The sequence below is a fragment of the Amphiprion ocellaris genome, chromosome 4 (genome assembly GCF_022539595.1).
Source record: "Amphiprion ocellaris isolate individual 3 ecotype Okinawa chromosome 4, ASM2253959v1, whole genome shotgun sequence".
Lineage (NCBI taxonomy): Eukaryota > Metazoa > Chordata > Actinopteri > Pomacentridae > Amphiprion > Amphiprion ocellaris.
Window position 1 is genome coordinate 28,251,515 of NC_072769.1, and position 24,149 is coordinate 28,275,663.

The window sequence follows — 24,149 nt, forward strand, 5'->3', positions numbered from 1 at the left end:
AGAATGCTGGTGTCCATTCTCAGTCACAGAACTGAACAGGAAACCATGTTTTAATGTGAAATCAGACTCTTAAATAGGAACCAATAAGCTAAATGTAGGCACGGCTTTGTCCACTCAGAGTTCACATAAAGTTTCAGAAAAGTTCCTTCAGCCTTGTTAGCTGTTAGCCGTTAGCTGCTAGCTGTTAGGTCATTCTATCCAGAAGCTGTTTATGGTTCCTGGAGAACAAAAGCAGCGTATATAAATGAAATCTGACAACGCAGACGGACGCCTCCATCTCCGTCCAACATGTCCGTCCGTCCACTCCTCCGTTCCCCACAGAACCGGTTCTTTCTGTGGACGCCGGTTGTCAGCTTAGAACGTCTTGAATCAGATGCTAAGCTGCTTTACAACGACAGGAAGCGATGCGGAGCGACATCCTGATCAATAATGGATGAGCTTCTGCTCTACGGAACACAAAGGGAGCGGCTGAATGTATTTAACGGTTCTTCTCCTCCAATGGAATGTCAGAACAATGAAAACTGTGGAGGAGAGAAGTGAAGATTCGTTCACTGAGGTGGAGAACACAAAGAACCGAAGGCAAGACAGAACAGAAGATCTGAAAACTGGAAATGAAACCGAGTTAGCAACCACGGCTAACAGGGAACGTTCTCTAACATTACCTACAGGTTCTAGTAATGTTCCCAACTAGCAGAGAACTTTCTCTTACATTACCTACATGTTCTAATAATGTTCCCAGCTTACAGGTTCTAATAATGTTCTCAAGAAAATGTTTTGATGTATGTACCGAGAACATTTTATCACTTCAAATAATGTTCCTATCCAGCTTGTAGGGAACGTTCCTACAGCACTGACTAACATTACCTACAAGTTTTAATAATGTTCTCTGAAAAACATTTTAACATAGGTACCAAGAACGTTTCATCATTTCAAATAATGTTCCTACCCAGCTAGAAGGGAACGTTCTGATAGCGTCGGTTAACATTACCTACAGGTTCTAATAATGTTGTCAAGAAAACATTTTAATTTAATCTTCAAATAATGTTTTAAAGATTCTCATCATTTCAAGAGATGTTCCTACGTTCCTCCGTTAATATACGTATGCAATAACATTTCATCATTTCAAATATTGTTCCTACCCAGCTGGAAGGGAACGTTCCTACAATGTTCTCTAACATTATCTAAAGGTTCTATTAATGTTCTCAAGAAAATATTTTAATGTATGTACCGAGAACATTTTAAAGATTGTCATTATTTCAAATAATGTTCCTACCTGGCTAGAAGGAAGCGTTCTCTATCATTACCTACAGGTTCTCAGGAAAACATTTTAATATATGGACCAAGAATGTTTTATCATTTCAAGTGATGTTCCAACCCAGCAGGCAGGGAACGTTCGCTAACACAGCTAACAGGTTCTAATTATGTTCTAAAGAAAATGTTTTAATATACGTACCGAAAATGTTTTAAAGATTCTCATCATTTCAGGTGATGTTCCTACCCAGCTAGCAGAGAACAATCCTACAACATTCTCTAACATTCCCAACAGATTCTAATAATGTTCTTAAGAAAACATTTTAATATAATCTACAAAGAATGTTTTAAGGATAGGATTAGGGTTAGGGTTTTTATCATTTCAAGTGAGTCTCTACAATGTTCTCTAACAGAACCAACAGTTTCTAACGATGTTCTGAGGAAAATATTTTAATGTATGTACCAAGAACGTTTTAAGGACATTTATTATTTAAAATGATGTTCCTACCCGGCTAGCAGGAAATGTTCCAACAGGATTCTCTAACATTACCTAAAGGTTCTAATAATGTTTTTGAGAAACATGGTAATATGATCCTCAACCAACGTTTTAAGGATATTTATCATTTCCAGTGATGTTCCAACCGAGCAAGCAGGGAACGTTGGCTAACATTACTGACAGGTTCTAGTGATGTTCTCAAGAAAACTTTAATATTTAACTTTTATACAGGAGAATTTTATGTTAAATATAAATGTAGCATTGAAATCAGCTGAAAACATGATCGCTTGACATTTTTAGTTTCTACTAAAATCACAGAAACATGTAGAAATTTACGTTGATGGAAAAAAAAAAAAATACCTGCAAAAACACAACATTAATTCTATATACAAATCTAAAGCTACTTTACTCATATTTACGGTTGTGTTTTTTGTGGCCTCCTGCTGCCAGTTTGTTGTTGTTGTTGTTGTTTACAGCGCTGTTGTCTGATAAACAAACGTGACTCAGAGTGAAGCAGCTTCCTGTCTGTCTGATCGGATCACCGTTCAGCGCTGTTGTTTCTGCAGACATCAGGCTGACTTTATCTGCAGCCGATCGATTATTGATCACAAGTTTGGTTCCATGAGGCGTTCAGGGAACATCCGGAAACCGGAGCTTCTACTGATAAGCAGATGTTCAACCAGTGATGGCCTTTGAGTCTGAGTTTTGTCTGATTCTGCTTTTATAGTTTAAAAAAACAAAAGAACTAAGTTTATAGATTTTTTTTTCCTGTTTTTTTTTTATTTTTTTTTTTATTTTTTTTTTTACAGATTTTAGCCTCAAATATCAATAATTGATCCAGTGGACTCAGTTCCGATGTCTGATGTCAAATATTATTAAAGCCTGTAACTGAATTAGCGATAAACTAATTTTTAAAAAATATATAAACACAGCTAAAACACATTTACTAATAACACATTTAATTTTAAATTTTATTAATTGTTATGGCTGGTTTTTCTGAGATTTTTCTGGAATATTTTTCAGTTTTTCAACAACCTTTATCATATTTTGTTGTATTTTGGGGGCATTTTATTGATACTTTTAATCACGTTTAATAAAATTTTTGGACTTCAAAAACTTTTGCAGGATATTTTATTGTTCCTTTGGACATTTAGTTTTTCTGCTAATTTTTCTAACATCAGCTGCAGGTTTGAAGTCATTTATAACCAATTTTAGACATTTATTTTAGTATTTGTCAGACATTTTATTAATTGAAAATTTTTCAAAATTTACAGCCTCTTTTTGATATTTTGTGAAATTTTGGGGGCATTTTATTGATATTTTTACTTATGTTCAATAAAAGTTTTGGACTTTAAAAAAAATTGCCAGACATTTTATTATTTCTGATGTTTTCCAGTGTTTTTCTGTAAAATTTTTGGTTTTTTTGCAGGTTTGAAGTCATTTATAATATTTTAATATTTGTGGGATATTTTTATTTGTTTAAAAAAATATTCACATTATTGGAAATATTTTGACATTTTTTCTGGGACGTTTCAGGTAAATTTTTCCATTTTTTTAAATTTTTTGGGTATATTTTATAGATATTTTTGCTCAAATTTAATAAATGCTTTGGACATTTTATTATTTATTTAGACATTTTGTGAAAGTGTTAACAGGATCGGGTGTTTTTCTGTAAATATTTAAAATTTTTTGCAAGTTTGAAATCATCCCATTTTAGACATTCATTTAAATATTTGTGGGACATTTTATGCTTTAAAAAAATGATTCACGCATTATTTGAAATATTTTGGACTATTTTTTCTACCTAGAAAATTTTTCTAAATTTACAGCCACTTTTTTGATATTTTGTGAAATTTTGGGGGCATTTTATTAATATTTTTATTCATGTTTAGTAAAACTTTTGGACTTTAAAAAAAATTGTAGGACATTTTATTATTTCTTTGGACATTTTGTGAATATGTTAATGTGTTCTGGTGTTTTTCTGTAAATTTTTAAAAAAAATTTTGCAGGTTTGAAGTCATTTATATATGACATTTTAATATTTACAGGACATTTTATTTGTTTTGATAAATAATTGTTCTGATTTTGGATATTTTTTCTGGGACATATCAGGAAAATTTCCATTTATTTGGCATTTAGTTAAATTTTGAGGTAATTTTATAGATGTTTTTCCCCCTTACTGTGTAAAAACTACTCGGCATTGATGGGATTCAGGTGTTTTTACTTCATTTACACTCACAGAAATCATTGTTTTACAGGTTTTTTTGTTATTTAAAAGAAAAATATGCATATTAAGAATTTTAAAAATCCTATTTCCAGATTTTCCCCATTTAAAGTTTCCCTGATCATGTGGACTCCTTCACCTGAACTCGGTGTGACTTGTTCTCGTCTCGGATCCGTCGGTTCTCCCTCAGCTCCTTCCTAATAGATGAGTGATTCTGAGACTGAAGGTTCAGAGGAGGTCAGAGCAGTGACCAATCAGAAGCAGTTTATCCTCCGGACGGTTTACAGGCGAAAAACGCTTTAAAATGTCACAAGAAAGGTTGGTGATCCTGAAACTGCTATAGAACAGGAGGAGGTGTTAGTGTGTACAAGTACACAGGTATAGTACATATGTAGTATAGTACAGGGGTACAGTAGATATATAGTATAGTACATTTATAGTATAGTACATATATAGTATAGTACACGGGTATAGTACATATATACTATAGTACAGAGGTATAGTACATATATAGTATAGTACATTCATAGTATAGTACATATATAGTGTAGTACAGGGGTATAGTACATATATAGTATAGTACACGGGTATAGTACATATATACTATAGTACAGAGGTATAGTACATATATAGTGTAGTACAGGGGTATAGTACATATATAGTATAGTACATATACAGTGGTATAGTACATATAAAATACAGTACAGGAGTATAGTACATATGTAGTATAGTACAGGGGTATAGTACATATATAGTATAGTACAGGAGTATAGTACATATATAGTATAGTACATGTATAGTATAGTACAGGGTATACTACATATATGGTATAGTACATGTATAGTACATCTATATTTTAGTACATATATATGATGTTGAGGATTAAATATCCCTTCAGAGAGTTTTAGTAACTGAATTCACTGGAGTAACTGGAGGAATGGTTCAGCCCTAGTTTCCTGTCATTCCTAATGAAGCATACAAGTGTATTTTCAGGTTCATCTGACTTCTTGACATTTAGAAGCTTCTGCACGCTCATCTGTGTGGTTTGGTTACCGTGACGATATCATGTGTTTGTGTGTTTAAAGATGCACACAAACAGAAACACACGCTGCAGTTGAGTCACCCAAAGTGGGAGTATTTATGTTGTAAACAGCTAAGTTTTAGAACATTTCACCCTGAGGAGTTTCTGGACATGCTTTCATTTATTTCATTTTAAAGTCTTGCAGCTCTGTGGAAACAGGAAGAAAAAGAATTGTCTCAGAATTTACCCAAATCAACTGGACATTAGCTTAAAATGAGAAAATCTGATCTAAAATGACTTCAACTTTGTCTAAATTAACTCAAAAGTTATCTAAAATTACTTAAAACTCACTTAAAATGTCAAACTTAAGTCAAAAAAATACTAAAAATGTCTAAAATGACAGCAGAAAATCATTCAAAATGATTAATAGAGTCTCTAAAATGACTGAAAATGAGTTTAAAATTAAATTAATCTTCTTTTGGTTCCTTGTTTGTTTAAAAGGTTAGTTTTAAATGTAAAAAACAGACACAAAACAGCACAAAACTACCACAAAATGGTTTCAAAGATGGATGAAAGAAAGGAAATTTTTCTCAATTTACAGCCATTTTTTTGATATTTTGGGGGCATTTTATTGATATTTTTACTCACATTTAATAAAAATTATCGACTTTTTAAAAAAATCGCCAGACATTTTATTATTTCTAAGATGTTTCAGTGTTTTTCTGCTATTTTTTTTTCAGGTTTGAAGTCATTTATAACCAGTTTTAGACTTTTATTTTAAAATTTGTGTGACATTTCGTCCGTTTTAAAAAAATAATTATCCTCACGTTATTGGAAGTATTTGGGGATATTTTTCTTGGACATTTCATGAAAATTTTTATCATTTGTAGAACATTTTGTTTCAAAAAGTTGTTCACAATGTTATTGGAAATATTTTTGAATATTTGTTCTTGGACATTTCAGGAAAATTTTGTCAAAATTTGCAGCCATTTTTTTGATGTTTTGTGAAATTTTGGGGGCATTTCATTTGTATTTTTTACTCATGTTAAATAAAAAATTTTGACTTTTTAAAAAATTTGCAGGACATTTTAATATTTCTTTGGACATTTTGTGAATGTTTTATCAGGTGTTTTTCTGCAAAATTTTTGATTTTTTTGCAGGTTTGAAGTCATTTATAACCAGTTTCAGACTTTAATTTTAATATTTTTGGGATATTTTATTCATTTAATTTTTTGTCGGACATTTCAGGAAAATTTTTCTAAGTTTGCAGCCATTTTTTTAATATTTTGTGAAATTTTGGGGGCATTTTATTCATGTTTTTACTCATGTTTAATAAAAGTTTGACTAAGGTCAGAAAATCCATCAAGCTTTATGAGTCCAGAGCGTCACACACATTTCCTGCTCGAATCTAAATCATGGTTCTATAAATAATGTCTGAGGAACGTTCCTCAGTCATTCCACTGGAATCTAAGATTGAAGCCATTCTGAGGGTTTTGTCCTTGAAATGTTTTCTGATCTCTGGTGCTTTGAGAAGCAAATATCAAAGCTGTGATGAGTCGGTCGCGTCGGCCGACAGGAAGTAGAAACGTTCCACGGTGAAGAGCTCACCGCTGTGTTCTGTTTGTGTTCTAGTGTGGTTCGGTGTAAAGAGATGGACAATGCAGCGAGAACCCGGCAGGCTCCCATGTCGCCCTCAGACTTCCTGGACAAACTGATGGGGAGAACGTCCGGATACGATGCCCGAATAAGACCCAACTTTAAAGGTACCTGCAGAACTCTGGTTCCTCCACAGCAGAAGGTTCTCTCTGAAGAGAGGCAATAAAAACACAGAATGTTTCACAGGTCCAGGGAGCAAAAATGTTCCACCGTTGTTGTTCTGTCACATTACAGGAACGTTTCATAGAGATCATCTGAAACCTCGACAACATCTGGAGAACATTTTCTGAATGTTGGTCTGGGAATGTTCCTTGTTGGTTATACAAGAATGTTCTGTAATGAGTTTCTCAACAACATCCTCAGAACATTGCAGGCCGAATGTTCCACCTTTGTTAGTATATCTCAGTACAGGAACATCTTATAAAGAACCTTCGGTCACTTGAGGTCTCCATAACATCTGGAGAACATTTTTAAAATGCTGGTTTAAGAATGTTCCCTCTTGCAGGCCGAATGTTCCACCTTTGTTAATATATCACATAACAGGAACGTCTTCTAAAGAACATCCTGTCATCTGAGGTCTCCATCATATCTTGAAAATATTTCCAGAATAGGAACATTCATCCTTTATTGATGTGGAGAGGAACATTCTAAAATGTGTTCCTCAGCAAAAAGTCAAAAGGTTTTAAATTCAGTGTATATAATTACAGGAACGTTCTATTACCTGAGGTGTTGACAACATCTGGAGAACATTTTCTGAATGTTCCTCATTGGTTACACAAGAACGTTCTGTCGTGAATTTCTCAACAACATCTTATTAGGAACGTTCTGTCATCTGAGGTCTCCATAACATCTGGAGAACATTTTTTTAAATATTGCTTTTAGAACATTCCCACTTTGTTTCCTCAGCCATGTCTTACATAGAACTTTCTGTCATTTAAGGTCTCGAGAACATCTGGAAAACATTTTCCAAATGTTGCACTGAAAACATCCAACAACACATTTTATAGAAGAACGTTCCAAAAAGTGTTCCTCAACAAAAAGTCAAAATGTTTTCAATTTAGTATATATTATTACAGTAATGTTCTATTACCTGAGGTGTAGACGTCTTGAGAACATTTTCTCAGTATTGATTTGAGAATGTTCCTCATTAGTTATACAAGAACATTATTTAATGAGTTTCTTCACCAACATCTTAGTAAGAACTTTCTGTCATCTGAGGTCTCCATAACATCTGGAGAACATTTTTTAAATGTTGGTTTAAGAAGGTTCCCTCTTTGTTTCTTCAGCCATGTATTACATAGAACTTTCTGTCATCTGAGGTCTCGAGAACATCTGGAGAATATTTTCTGAATGTTGCTTTGAGAACGTTCCTCGTTGGTTATACAAGAATGTTCTTTAATGAGTTTCCTCAGCAACATCTTATGAAGAACGTTGTCATCTGAGGTCTCCATAACATCTGGAGAACATTTTTTAAATGTTGGTTTTAGAATGTTCCCTCTTTGTTTTCTCAATTTCTGTTTGATAAATTCTGTTGTTCTAATGATTTTTATAGAGGAACTTGTCTTTTAAAGGTCCTCTGAGGTTCTGTGGTTGACCGGGTGAAGCTGCTGAAGCTCTCAGATGGTTTCTATGTGCTGAGGAGAATGCTGTTGTTTCTCCACTCTGGGATCTGTGGCTCCACCTCGGTGTTGTTTTACAGGGTTTTAGATTGAGATGTTCCCACACTAGAGGCCTGTTTAATTGTTCAGCACTAATGAGAGATTCAGCCCAGGGCAGTGCTCGGTGGTTTGTAACTGCTGGAGGCCAGGAGAACTTCATGGGAACTGTTCTCCATGTAGTGGAGAACCGTCCTCTTCTGCATTATTAACCTGATCTCTTCCTCCCTCAGGTCCGCCGGTCAACGTCTCCTGCAACATCTTCATCAACAGCTTCGGCTCCATCGCTGAGACCACCATGGTGAGTGGCTGTTTCACAAATGTTCGGTTCGGTGTTGGATTCCGTATTTGGTTCCGTGTTCGGTTCCGTGTCTTCCATCCAAGTGTTGGAAACCCTCAGCTACGTGTCTTCCTTCTGAGTGCATCTTAAAGTGTTTCCTGTAAACCAGGCGGGGTTAAACATGCTGCTATTGTGTGCATTAGAGGTGTTAACATCCAGTATAGATGAGCTCTAAAAGCTTTTCTGCTCCTCACAGCTCGTTTCAGATGCATTTAAACCCACGGAGGCTTCATTAGTGGAGAAAATAAATAAACATACAGAATTTTATGTTCAGGGGTCATGAAGCTATAGGTGGTAGAAATATAAGCTGAGTAGAAAAACACCTTTAGAACAACCTTATGGTTCAAAGACACCAAACGTTTAAAACAAGCAGCTTCTAGGTGGGTTTGATTTGAACTGACTGAGGTTCATTTTAAAATCCTACAGCTGAGGAACCAGAACATCATGAAGAACTCAGATATGTCCCAGAATTTACCTAAACCAACCTGAAATTAGTATAAAATGAGAAAATCTGATCTAAACTGACTGAACTTTGTCTAAATTGATTCAAAAACTGTCTAAAATGACTCAGAATGTACTTAAAACATTAAAATGTTGTCCAAAAATACAAAAAAAAATGTCTTAAATGACAACAGAAAATCATCCAAAATGACTAATAGATTCTCCAAAACAACTCAAAATTAGTTTCAAATGAAATGTAAAAAACAGACGTGAATACCACAAAGAGACTAAATGGTTCCAAAGATGGATGAAAGAACTAAAATAATGAAAAAAAGACATAAAACAAGAAAAACGAGACAAAAAATGAACTCCAAATGAGGTTAAAATCTAAATCTTGTCCAAAATGACAAAGAAGTGTCCAAACTGACTTAAAACGTGTCTGAAGTGACTTAAAAAATGTCTAAAGTTCCTCAAAACTCACTTAAAATGTCAAAATTTTGTCAAACAATATAAAAAATGTCTACGTTTACAAAAGAAAATCAGCCAAAATGACTAATAGATTCTCTAAAACAACTCAAAACTGGTTTAAAATTAAATTTAAATTAAATTAAATTAAATTTGGTTCCTTATTTATTTAAAAGTTTAGTGTTAAATGTAAAAATCAGACACAAAACAACACAAAAACACCACAAAATGGTTCCAAAGATGGATGGAAGAACTCAAAATTTGTGTAAAATGTCAAATGTGTCACTTTTTTAAAAAGACTTAAATGATGTGAAATTTGCCTAAAATAAACCAAAGACACTAAATGATCAAAGTGAAACGCAAAACAACCAAAAACGAGACAGAAAATGGCAAAAAAAAATGAACAGAAAACGAGAAAAGGAGATGTAAAATGTAAAAAAAAAAAAAAAGACCTGAAATTCATCCAAAATGACTAACAGATTCTCTGAAACAACTCAAAATTAATTTAAAAATGAAATTAGTCTTGTTTTGGGTATTTATTTGCTTAAAAAATTAGTTTTAAAGACATAAAATGTAAAAAACGAAGCAAAAAAAATCACAAATATGGGAAACTAAATGACTAAAATGACACTAAATGACTAAAATGAAATAGAAAACAAACACAAAACAATAAAGGGGAAATGCAAAATGACCAAAATGAGACACAAACCGTCAAAAAAGAAGACAGGATGTGACAAAAATGGACAGAAAAAGAAAAAAAATGAGACGTAAAATGTAAAAAAAAAAAAAAACCTGACCTAAAATTCATCCAAAATGACTGATAGATTCTCTGAAATGACTCAAAATTAATTTAAAATTAAATTAATCTTGTTTTGGTTCCTTATTTGCTCAAAAGTTTAGTTTTACATGTAAAAAACAGACACAAAATTACACAAAAACACCACAACATGGTTCGAAAGATGGATGGAAGAACTAAAATGACAAAAAAGACTCACAAAATGAACTTCTGTCTCATTTTAACTCTCTGTGGTTCACTTTTAATCTAAAGTCATGCAGCTCTGAGGAAACTTTTAAATCTAAAAACTGGAATCAACCTTTTCCAGGCATTAAACCACCAGAAAACCAAGAGGTGACTCCGCAGGATGTAGATGTGTTTCTATGGAGACCGGTCAGATCCGGTTTGGTCCGGTTTGAACCTGTTGGATTCAGTTTAATCTGGCTTGATTCAGTTTTAACTGTTTAAAAAAAATAAAAATAATTATTTCAAAAAAGAATTTGTGGGAAAAAAGGTTTTAAAAAAATATTTGGAATTTCTCTGTCCTTAATATTTATAATTTATTTTTCTTAAAAGCAGAAAATATCTATAAAAGCACTTAATTTAAATACAGTGGAAAATAATATATTATGAAACAGTTAAAATCTGTAAATTAATTGCATTTAATTGCAGATTTAAATATTGTAATTTTATAGTCAAACAAACAAAAAAATTCCATTTGTAAAAACATATAAACTGTAAAAACAGTTTTTAAATGCAATTTCTTAATTGTTAATATTTATCGTTTGTCTTTCAGATAAAGAAAATATCTGGAAAAATTTAAATAAAAACATGAAAATAACAGAAAAATTCTGTAAAAAGTTTATCTTATTTTTAGCAGATTTAAATACAGTGAAAAATTATATAATTTTGTACTAAATTGTTGCAAAAAAATTAAATTAAATATTACCATTTGTAAAAATCAGAATAATTATTTAAAAAATAAAATTGTAAAATAATTTTTTAAAAATTAAAAAAATTTTTTTTTTAAATAATTTGTCGGTCCTTAATATTTTTAATTTGTCTTTCAACTAATGGCAAATATCAGGAAAAACAGACATGAAAATAACAGGAATTTATGTAAAATTTATCTTATTTTTAGCAGATTTAAATACAATAAAAATAATGTAATTTTATATTAAAAAATTGCAAAAAATAAGAAAAATTGCCATTTGTAAAAGCTGTGGGCTGTAAAAACAGCTTTTTAAAAAAAAAAAAAAACAAAACAAAACAAAACATTATTTACATTTCCTTAATCTTTAATAGTCACAATTTGTCTTTCAAATAATAGCAAATATCAGGATAAAATGGTTAAAAAACATGTAAATAACAGCAAATTTCAGTGAGTTTTATCTTATTTTTTGCAGATTTAAATACAGTAAAAATAATAATATAATAAATAAATAATAATTTCACAGTAAAACTGCAAAAAAAATAAAATAAAAATCTCCATTTGGAAAAATAAAAACACTTATTTCAAAAATAACATTTAAACAAAATATTCACAATCTGTAAAATATCCTAAATATTTATAATTTGTCGTTCAAGTAATGGAAAATAGTCATTTAATTTAATGTCAAACATTACAAGAAAGTAAAATGAAAAAGTCTGACAGTTAAATAAACATAAAACGGTTCCTCAGTGGTTCATGTTTATATTAATGTTTAATATTGAAACTGTGATGTTTTGGTGTTTTTCTTGAAGCTGACATTCTGAATTATTCCAGTGTTAACGGGGTTTATTTCTTTATTTCTGGGTGGTTATTGTCAGCTGGTGGACAGTTTGTGGAACGAGGAGCTCCAGACTCCTGCAGCAGACATTTCGTTATTGACATTAACGGGGTTTATTTCTTTATTTCTGGCTGGTTATTATCATCTAGTTTGTAGAACTCCTGCAGCAGACGGGATGTGAAGCGACAGACGAACAGACAGGAATAGCAGATGTGCAGAAAGACGATGAGCAACTCTGACAGCAGATAGTTTGGAGTCGATTTCCAGCTAGAATCTACAGAATTTAAAATCAAAAACCGTCCCCAAAGTCCCAGAATGACGCAGTCTGGATCCCACTTTAAAAGCTTTTTCTCAACCTGTGAAAGACAAATTCATCACAGAGAAACTATTTCTGAACACAAATAAGATCCGATCTTCTGGATTACTTCAACATTTGACTTTCAAAATACGGCACCTTTTACCCTTTAATTCAAAATAAAATAAAATAAAATAAAATAAAAGAAATATATAATATACATAAAATGAAATAGAATAAACATAAAATAAAATATACTGAAATAAAATAAAATGCAATGTAATAAATATAAAATAAAATATAATGAAATAAAATATAATGAAATAAAGTAAAGATTAATTGAATAAAATTAACTGAAATAAAATATAATGAAATAAAGTAAAGATAAATAGAATAAAATTAACTGAAATAAAATACAATGAAATGAAATATAATAAAACAAAAGAAATATAAAATGAAATTAATAAAACAAAATAGATATAAAATGAATAAAATAAAATAAAATTAACTGAAATAAAATAAAATAAAAATTACAATAAAATAGACTAAAATTAAATAAAATAAGCATAAGATAAAATTAGATTAATTAAAATTAAATGCAATGTAATAAATATAAAATAAGATAAACTGAAACAAAATAAAATGAAATAAATTATTCAAAAGTAGAATACAATACAATACAATACAATACAATGAAATAAAAATAAAATAGGAAATGAAATGTAGTAAATATAAAATTGAATAATGTAATTGAAATAAATGTAAAATAAAGTGAAATATAATAAAAGAAAATAAATATTTTAAAAATGAAGTTAAATTAATTAGAATTAGAAATGAATAAAATAAAATAAAATAAGTGAAAATAGTAGAACAAAGTTGAATGAAATAAAATAAAATAAATATAGAATCCAATAAAATGAAATTAGTTTAACTGAAATAAAATTAAATATAATGAAATGAAATAAATATGAAATTAAATGAAATTAAATAAATATAAAATGAAATGAAGTGAAATAGAATCAAATTAAATGAAATAAAATAACATGAACTAAAATAAAAATAAAATAGGATTAAATTAAATACTGTAAAATGAAGTAAGATCAAACAGAATGAAATGAAATGAATAGAATACAAGATATAATGAAATAAAATAAAAAGAAATTAAATTAAATTGCATAAAACGAAATAATATAAAAAGAAATTGAATTAAATTGCATAAAATGAAGCTGAATGAATTGAAACAAGATTACACAACATTAAACTATATAAAAACATAGTGATATTGCTTTCTATTCTGGATTGGATTTAATAGAAATCCACTTCAACAATATTTTAAACAGAAAATATTGCACTTTATATTTTGAAAAAATGGAAATGACACATAAATATTTATGTTTTTTAAACATCTCAGAATATTTAAATGCAATTAATCCTGATTACATGTAATCTGTTACTCCTTAACCCTGATTAAAAGTAGCTGTGATTTCTCTGTTTGTTCCTAATTATGAATAAAAACTTCCAGCAGTGATTCAATTTCTTCCCTTTAGACTCCATGAATATTCAGGATTTCACCAAATATAATAAAATCATCTGACAGGTTTTATTAAAAACACATTAAATCACAAACAGTTCAGAATGAAACCAAATAAATTCATTTATTCCCAGCAGAGCTGCTCCATTATCAGCTCAGAGATCCTGAATATTTATCAGGACAGAATATTTCCCATAATATTCACATTTAAACAAACCGCTTCGCTGCCCACAAACCAGCATCAAAATGAGATTAAAAACATTTTTACTTCAGATCATCTTCAGGAGGCTCAATAAGAATTAAACTATAGAAATAAAAACTGTTGCTCATCCATAGACGCTGCAGTTTACAGATGTTTCCTGAACGCCTCACTGAAGCAACCTAACAGCTGAAACCAAACCCTGCTTTTAAAAAGTGAAATAATGTGAAAAATTGACTTTTTTTATCACTATGGTTTGATATTTCACTAATGTTTCCTGTTTTATATTTACGCTGTTTTTCACTTTATTTAAATTAAGTGATTTTTAGATACTTTCTGTTATTTGAAAGAAAAATTATAAATATGAAGGGTTTTAAAATGGTGAATAATTTTTAAAAAGCTGTTTTCACAAATTTATTTTTGAAATAATCATTTTTATTTTTACACATGGAAGTATTTTTTTGCAATGTTTAAAGTATTTTTAAATTGAAATTAAGTGCCTTTTTCGATACTTTCTGTTATTTGAAAGACAAATTAGAAATATTAAAGATTTCATAATGGTGAATAATTAAAAAATGTTTTCACAAATGTCTTTTTGAAATAATCTTTTTTCATTTTTTTTTACAAATTACAATATTTTGTTTTATTTTCTACAATGCTTTACTATAAACAGCATTTTTTTTACAATACTTAAATCTGCAAAATCTAAATACAGTTTACAAAAATTTCCTGTATTTTCAGTTTTTTTGCATTTTTTTCTGATATTTGCTGTTATTTGAATATTTTTTTTTAAATTACAATTTTTATTTTCCAGTGTTTGACCAAAAATTACAATATTTAAATCTGCTAAAATCTAATTATTTTACAGATGTTCCTGTTTTATAATTAATAGTAATAATAGTAATAATAATAAATAGAGTATTTTTTACTGTTTTTAAATTAAGGGTCTTTTTAGATACTTTCTGTTTTTTGAAAGATAAATTATAAATATGAAGTATTTAAGTATGGTGAATAATTTTGAAAAAGCTGTTTTCACAAATTTATTTTTGAAATAATCATTTTTATTTTTAAAAATTGCAATAATTTATTATTTTTTTTTACAATGATTTAAATATTTTTTAAACTGTTTTAATTTTCATTCCTTGTATTTTTATTAGTGGTGGGACGCGATTAAAAAAATTTAATCTTATTAATTACAGGCTTTGTAATTAATTAATCGCAATAATTGCACTTTTGTCAAATAGCAATATTTGACACAATAAGTGAAGTTTTTCAATTGAAATAAAATTGTGGTTGACAGTTTAATCAATGAATAGACATGTACATGTTTATAATTTAAAATTTATTTTAAAAAAGGAAAATGGGACCTATAGAAAAAAGTGATTTTGATGACTTAAAGCCTGAATTTAGTTGTTTTTTCCACTGTATGGCACATAAAATCAGCATAAGTAGTTCAAGGAGCTTCAGAAAATTGAAAATCCAGAGATTCATTCTGTTTTCATCTTTTCTGGGTCTGATAAATGGTATAATTTTGATGGTTCTTTTTATAGGAATATCAATTTTTATTTATGTATTTTTTTTATAAACAAAAAGTTTCTAATTAAGTTATTAAAAGAGATATTTTTGTTGTTTAGGTTATTCCTCCTCCAAGGAGGCAGAGCCTCGACGGAGTAAAAACTTAAACCACAAAAATGTTTCATTTCTATTTATGTGCATTTTTCATCTGTCTGCTACATTCACAGATTACTGCAAATCTAAGTGCAATTATAGCAATTTTATTCAACATTTTAAGACTTTCTGTAAACTGAAGCACTGTCTAGAAAAGTGGTCTATTATGGGATAGCTACACCGTTAGCCGTTAGCATGACTCATAGCTAACGTTAGCTCTGGTGCTAACAGCAACATGTTTTACATTGAGGTGATACCGTCGACTTGAAGTGACGCAGTGATCAGAAAACTCTTTGTTGTACAATTTGCACACAACCAGGCTTTTATCCAAGCTGCCATCGGGAAGATTTTTAAAAGAAAACTTTCTGCCCAACAAGCTCAATCTTGTCTTCCTTCACTGTTCACCAGTGCCTGACTTCACTCAGTGCTTCCTGTGCTTCTTCTTCGTGGCTACAAACAGACTTTAGGTTCATTACCGCCACCTACTGGGCTGGAGTGTTCCTCAGCGTTACCGGTGTGCCAGAAATGAGGGAACTGAGGAGGGTGCAATTAATTGTGTTATTATTTTTAACGAGTTGTTTTTGCGGTAATTAATTAATCGAAATTAACGCGTTAAAGTCCCAGCCCTAATTTTTATAAATAATATTTGACTGTAAATTAAATTGTTTTTACTCCACAAAAATCTAATTATTTAACAGATATTTGCTGTTTTATATATATATTTTTAATGTTACAGTACCTATTTTAAACTTATTTTGATCATTTTTGAAGATTTTTTTATAATATAATATAATATAATATAATATAATATAATATAATATAATATAATATAATATAATATAATATAATATAATATAATATAATATAATAATGACTAATAAATAGTAAATCATTTTAAAAATAGTTTTAACTTCGATTTCTTGTAATTTTATAAATAATAGTTGGGGGTTTTTTTTGTTTTTTTTTTTTTACAAAATTTCGCCATAAATTACATTATTTTTTACTCCAGAAAAATCTAATTATTTACCAGATATTTGCTGGATTCCTCACCATTTTTTTTTTTTTTTTTACAGTTTTGAATGTAATTTTTCCACTTTTTTAAATATATATGAGCTGTTTTTCAACAATCAGCTTGTCACGTTTGTTAATTTTGAACTACATGTGAACAGATTTAGTTTAATCCTCCTGTTTTAAAGTGAAAAAATCCAAAATATTTTTTGGGTATGAATCTTCTTCTGCTCAGCTTAATAAATAGAAAACGTGTTAATTTATCAACTTCATGAAAAGAAAAAAATGAAAAGGTAAAATACATTTTTTTAAATATCAATGTCATGTAAAACTATTATATTCTATATGTAAGTCTTTCCAGTGTGCATTTTTAAAGAAAGTGTTAACATGGATATTTGTGGATTGTATTTTGAAGAAGTCCACTTCAAAAAAATGTTTTTTAAAAAGAAAATATTGAATTTAATAATGAACTACTTCACCATCTAATTTTGTAAATACTCAATTTTATACAATTTAGTTCAAAATAAAATAAATTAAAAATAAATAAAATATAATATAATGAAATAAAATAAAATACAATAAAATTAAACAAAATTAAAAGTAACAAAATAAAATGAAATAAGATAAAATTAAATGAAGTAAAATAATATTTACTAAAATTAAATAAAGTGAAATATCCACTCCAAAAAAAAAAAAAAAATTAAAATATGGCACCTTATATTTACAAAAATGGAAATTCCACATAAATATTTATATATTATTTTTTCTTTAAACATCGCAAAACCTTTACATGCAAATAAAATGCATTTTGCATCAATCAAATGAACAAAAATATAATCAGTCCTGACTGTAGTAAGGTATATTTTGTAATCTTGATTATGTAACCTATTACTTCTTTAACCTTATTAAAAGTAGCTGTAATTTCTCAGTTTGTTCCTAATTATTTAGAGAATCTTCCAGCAGTGATTCAGTTTCCTCCCTTTAGACTCCATGAATTTTCAGGATTTTACCAAACATAAATAAAATCATCTGACAGATTTTTATTTAAAACACATTAATTCACAGCTGTACAAACATGCACATTAAAAAAAATGCATTTTTAAAATGAAAAACGAGTGAATTATCCTCATTGAACAGTGATCAGTGAGAGGTAAAGGACACCATGGCGCTAAATTTGGATGTAAATGGAGTTAATAATGAGATATAAATAATGTTTACTGGGATTCTGTGGTTAATTAAACATGAAACATTAGAAAGGAAGCTAACAGGAGTTAATCAGCTGATCCTAAACCAACCGTGAGGCGTTCAGGTTCAAAAACTGTTGCTGTGGTTTAAAACCTGAGGCCGCGTCAAAGAAATGACTTCCTGTTGGTCTGATTGATCGACGTTTGGCTGGACTCGGACTCGTTGGGCAGCAGGTCGTGATCGCTGAAGCTTCTCTAAAGACGGAGGCGTCTCAGTGCTTCCTGCACCGCCGGGAGACGTTCTGACGGATTCTGCTGCCAGCCGATGACCGTCACCAGGAATATCTGAATGTACAATATAGCTTTCATTTGACTTTTATTATTTATCCGACCTGCATGAATCTTTCATGGCGTCTGTGTGTGTTTATAAGTCGGCCTTCATTTGTTTTTTAAATTCAGATTTCCCTCCAGGTTTCAGCGTTTCTGAAGCCATACGTTCACTCCTTGGTTTTAATGCTGAGTTCCTCCTGCATCAGAATAAAAAACGGATTTCTGACTCAGAAACAATAAACATCTCTGCTCATCGAATGCATAAATAACAGAGACTCAGGATAAAAGCTCATTTTAATTCTGTAATGTTCAGGATGTCTCTGATCTGAAGCCTTTTCTTCAGCTGTGCTCAGAAGTTTACAGTCAGTCAATGAGTAAAGTTCTTCTTCCATCTCCCTCTGTCCAACATTGCAGTCAAAAGTTTTGACTGCAATGTTTGATTTCAGACCCATCTAGTGCTGAATGTCTCCTCAGATGTTGGGCTAAAGTACATGAACTTCGTCTCTCCAGCATTCAGGAAGAGTGCAATCAGTCTTGTTTCTCGCTCTACCCGATGCAGAAGGTCTTGTGCTTCACTGAGAGTGTTTTCCAGGAAGGCGATGTCATCTGAGAATGCAAGTTCTGGGAGGACTTCTTCAGGGGTTCTTCTGCTTTGACGACGCTTTAGGGTCAGACCATCAGAGGGCAAGATTGCATTCCTCAGTGGTTTAGTCGAAGCAGATGATGAAGAGGAAAGGTGCTAGAGGGTCTCCTTGAAGTACTCTGGAGTCTGTAGAGAAGAGATCTGTGTTGCCCTCAGGAGTTTTGACTACTGCAGAAGTGTTGACATACATGGTGTGGAGATGACAACTCCCATCCACCGGGTCTTCAGGAGGCGGACAGAGGAACGGCCCTCAGATAAGAGGGTTAGCTGTGAAAAGCAGTCCAGACCAAATCGCATGCTGCCTTTTGGCAAGACATAGCTCCACCTGCCACTCATCTAGGGTTATGTGAAGATCCGCTGGAGAAGCAGGAATGGTGACAGCATTGGTGGGTGAACATTGATAGATGGCTGTTTGTTCAGCAGACGAACTGGACTGCTCCTGTCGCAGTCTTGGCGAGTCGTCACAGTATCTCTGCTCCTAGAAATTCATGATGAATTCATAAGTTTACATACTCTGGAGAAAAAATGTGAAATATTCTCCTTTTTTTAGAATATAAGTTTGATCATGGAAAAACTTTTCTTTCGTTTAGGGTTAGTGGTCAGACTAAGTTACACCATGTCCTAAAAGTTGGTTCTCCTCACTGGACAACATGTTTGATTGGTTCCACCTGGTCAGTCAGGTTCTATTTGGTTGTTTGTCCTGTCAAACTGTCAGGTCCCAGTAGATAAGCTTCTTGTTTTATTAAAATACATTAAAGTCACAACCAGATATTGGAAGTGTTGTTACCATGGACGAGAGTAAGGAAGGAGAGGTTCCTCTATCAGAGTCTGAGATTCGTGAACAGGTCGTTGCTCTTTGAAATGCAGGAAGAACTGGTCAGCAGTTGGCAGAAGGATCCTCTGGATGTAGAAGTGGTGGCAAAGGTTCAACAAAGGAGGATCCTTCAAAGACTCGCCTCATTCAGGATGTTCATCTGGTCTAACAGCAAGATCCGAGAATCTGATGAGAACGGCAGAGATTGAAAGTGAGTGAGCGAGTCATGGTGGAGACTCAGTCAGAGGCTGAAGAATCTTGGAGAAGATGTTTCTAAGAGCTCTGAGCATCGTTATTTAACAGAAACATTGCTGCTGAAAGCTTGAACGTACCCCACAACTCACCAAACTGCAGAAGGAGAAGAGACTGGCTTTCACAAAGAAGTCCATAACTCTGACTCCTAAAGACTGGAGAACTGGATCTTCTCTGATGAACGTCCTCTCTACAACAGCTAAAACCCTGTATCTATACAGACAATGGTGGAAAAAGACCATCTTCTGATGGTGAAATTCAGTGTCCATAGTATGTTCAGGCGCCTCAAGGTTCCATTGTTAATGCACAATATCAGACCAACAACAATCTAGAAAAGGTTCTACTTCCTGTTTAGGCCAGGAGGAACACTTCGGGGCCTGTGACTGAACGGAAAATGTTCAACAGACGTTTTATGCAAGGTAGAACCATGGTAACTAAGGCAACAAAACAAGAAAAATTTCATTTTAGGCTAATTTTGAGTTGTTTCAATCTATTAATCATTTTGGATGAATTTTAGGTCATTTTTGGACATTTTACGTCTCATTTCTTTCATTTTCTGTCCATTTTTTGTCACTTCCTGTCCCATTTTTTTTGTCTTTTTGTGTCTCGTTTTGGTTACTTTGCATCTCTCCTTTATCATTTTGTGTTTGTTTTCTATTTTATTTTAGTCATTTACTGTCCCACTTTGTGATATTTTTGCCCAATTTTTGACATTTCATGTCTCATTTTTTCATTTTTGGTACATTTTTTGCCACTTTGTCTTGTTTTTGTCGTGTTGTGTCTCACTTTACACATTTTGAGTCTTGCTTTTGGCTGTTTTCTGTTTCACTTTAGTCATTTTAAACAAACTGCACATCTTTTAAGACTTTTTTTTTTTTTTTAAAGTTGTTCAAGCCATCTTAGATCAGATTTTCTCATTTTAAGCTAATTTCCAGTTGATTTGGGTAAATTCTGGGACATCTCCATCATTCTCCCTCCTTCTTAATGATGTTCTGGTTCCTCGGAGCTGCAGGATTTTAAAATGAACCTCAGTGAGTTTAACTCAAACCCACCTGGAAGCTGCTTGGCTTAAACCATTTGGTGCCTTTGAACCAGAACGTGGTTTTAAAGGTGTTTTTCTACTCAGGTTATGCTTCTATTAGGTAAAATAAGGAGTCTTTTTCAGGCATAACAGAGAGATTTTAAACCTCCCCGTGTTTCCAGACACTCAGGAAGCTCCTTTAGGTGAATTAAAGGCAGATTGTGGAAGCGCAGAGCTTCTTTTGTGAACTCTACGTTCTCCTGGAGCGGCTCGGACCATCTGCTCTGTTCAGCTGCAATGTTTTAAGTACGACTCAAACATCTGAGATCATAATTAGATTCACTGGAGTTAACATCTAGTGTTTCCGACCACAGACAGGAAATCAAGAAGTTACCGACTCAATCTGGGGAAGATTTACAAATGTCGTCTGAATTGTTTCTGGGTTTTTTTCTTTGCTGTCGTCTCAGTTCAAGAAGCTTCTAGGTGAGTTTGATAGGCTTCTGTCTCATTTTAACTCACTGTATTTCATTTTAAGTCTAAAGTCCTGCAGCTCTGAGGAACCAGAACATCAAGAAGAAGGAGAGAGAATGATGGAGATGTCTCAGAATTTACCCAAATCAATGGGAATTTAGGATAAAATGAGAAAATCTGATCTAAAATGATTTGAGTTTTGTCTAAATTGACTCAAAAATGGTCTAAAATTACTCAGAACTTACTTAAAATGTCAAAATGTTGTCAAAAAAGTTTTTTTAAATGCTTTAAATGACATGAAATTTGTCTAAAACAACAAATAAGATCATCCAAAATGACTAATAGATGTCAAAGGTGACTCAAAATGTGTTTTAATTATTGACTTGTTTAAGAAAAATCAAGAAACAAAACAGAGAGAACGCAGCACAGATTCGATTAATATTCCCAATAAAACAAAAAATCAGATGGTTTTTCTTGTTTTCATAGTTTCTTGCTCTGTTAAAGAGGATAATTTAGCCTAATTTTTTAAAAATATGCCTCTTTAATCCATTGACGTGTCTTGAATTAGAAACAGGTCGTGGCAGTAAAGGGGAACGTTTTTGTCAATTTTTAACAAGTTTTGGGGCATTTAGAATCATTTTTTCAACAATTTTGCACACATTTAGAATATTTTAGACATTTTTTGAGTCATTTCTGACTCTTTTTTTACCAGCATGTTGCACGTTTGTATCATTTTTGACACCTTTTGAGTCATTTTGAGGATGAATGATTTCAGCTGTATACAGATGTTTCTCCATGCTGAATGGATCTCCAACTACTTGCTCCTCTGTTCACTGTTTCTGAGCCGTGCTGCATTTATTTATTCATCCAATAGTTTGATTTGTCCTTTTATGGTAATTTTTAACAAGTTTTGGAATCTGTAGAATATTTTCTCAACAGTTGTGCACAAATTTATACCATTTTAGACAATTTTCCAGTCATTTTTGCAGTTTTTTGCACAAATTCATGTCATTTTGAACAAATTGTAAAGCATTTTAAAGATTTTTTTTTTTTTTTAAACAATTGGCAGATTTATCACACTTTAGACCATTTTAGTCATTTTGAATGATTTCATGTAATTGCAAACAGTTTTTCAGTCATTTTTGACCATTTTTACACAGATTTTTCACAAGTTTATGTCATTTTGGACCAATTTTGAATCATTTTGAACATGGATATTTCCAGCTGTATGCAGATGTTTCACCATGCTGAATGTATCTCCAACCACTTGCTCCTCTGTTCACTGTTTCTGAGCCATGCTGCATTTATTTGATTGATAATTCATGTTTATTTTTAACAAGTTTTGGAACATTTACAATGTTTTTTCAACAAATTTGAACAGATTTATGCCATTTTAGACAAATTTTAATTTTTGCACTTTTTTTGCACAAGTTGATGTCATTTTGGACCAATTTTGAATTTTTTTTCAACACTTATGGACAGGTTTATGTCATTTTACACAATTTTTGAGTCATTTTTGACCATTTTTACTGATTGTGCAGAAGTTTGTCGTTTTGGACAAATTTTGAGTCATTTTGAATCTGAATAATTAAATGAATGGATCTTCAACATCTTGCTCCTCTGTTCACTGTTTCTGAGCCATGCTGCATTTATTTGATTCATCCAGTAGCTTTATTTGTCCCTTTATGTTATTTTTTTAAAACAAGTTTTGGGACATTTAGACTCATTTTTCAGCAATTCTGCACAGATTTACACCATTTTTAAGTCATTTTATGTGAATTCATGTAATTCCAGACAGTTTTAAAGTCATTTTTGCAGAAGTTTATGTCATTTTTGACAAATTTTAAAGCAACAATTGCCAACAGGTTTATGACATTTTAGACCATTTTTGATTTTATGTGAATCCATGTAATTCTGGACAGTTTGTGAGTCATTTTCACCATTTTTTACACTCATTTTTTTTCAAGTTTATGTCGTTTTTGACAGCTTTTGAAGCATTTTGATTTTTTTTGAACAGTTGCAGACAGGTATATGCCATTATAAACAACTGCACAAAGACGAAGCAGAAGGTTTTGCTTGTTTTCATAATTTCTTGCTTTGATAAATGGTGTATTTTTTTACTGTCTGGTTTTGGGGTTCAGATGGTTAAGAGTTAGAGGTGAGGTTTGATAAAAGCATCATCTAAAAGCCATTTAAAATGATCACCTACTTGTTTACCTGTGAGGAGTTCCCACCTCTGTCATGATTTTAGTTCTCAGCTGCTTGCAGGCTGACCAGCATCTTTCAGGGTGAAAACTTAAAACCGGATCAGACGTCCTTTAGAGCTCCTAATCTGTGGGGAGATTTGACGAAGTGAGAACGGAGCCTCTGAAACAGAGATGGGGAGTTTAGCTGAGTGATGATGCAGAAACAGAGGAGCTGCAGATACATATACGCCGAGGCCATATGTCACGCCGGGATTAAGACCTTTCTGTCTTCTCACCATCTGTCTTTTCATCTGCCTGCTGCCTCCAACAAACAGTGATGTAACATCACATCAACAACACATCTGAACACTGAACGGACGCCGAATACAAACGGAACCAGCGGTGGAGTCAGCTGATACTGATATTATTACCATGGATGGATGGATGGATGGAT

At 31.7% G+C, this 24,149-nt stretch overlaps 1 protein-coding gene across 2 annotated transcripts in view; it reads left to right on the plus strand.

The window, feature by feature from the left end:
• The window catches only part of glra3 (glycine receptor, alpha 3), a 90,688-nt gene that overhangs the window by 16,738 nt on the left and 49,801 nt on the right, over nt 1-24,149 (plus strand). For both annotated transcript variants that reach the window (XM_023299473.3, XM_035943481.2), the window contains exons 2-3: nt 6,625-6,755; nt 8,537-8,604. In XM_023299473.3, coding sequence (XP_023155241.3) covers nt 6,625-6,755; nt 8,537-8,604 — 199 coding nt within the window. The remainder of the gene's footprint in view (nt 1-6,624; nt 6,756-8,536; nt 8,605-24,149) is intronic.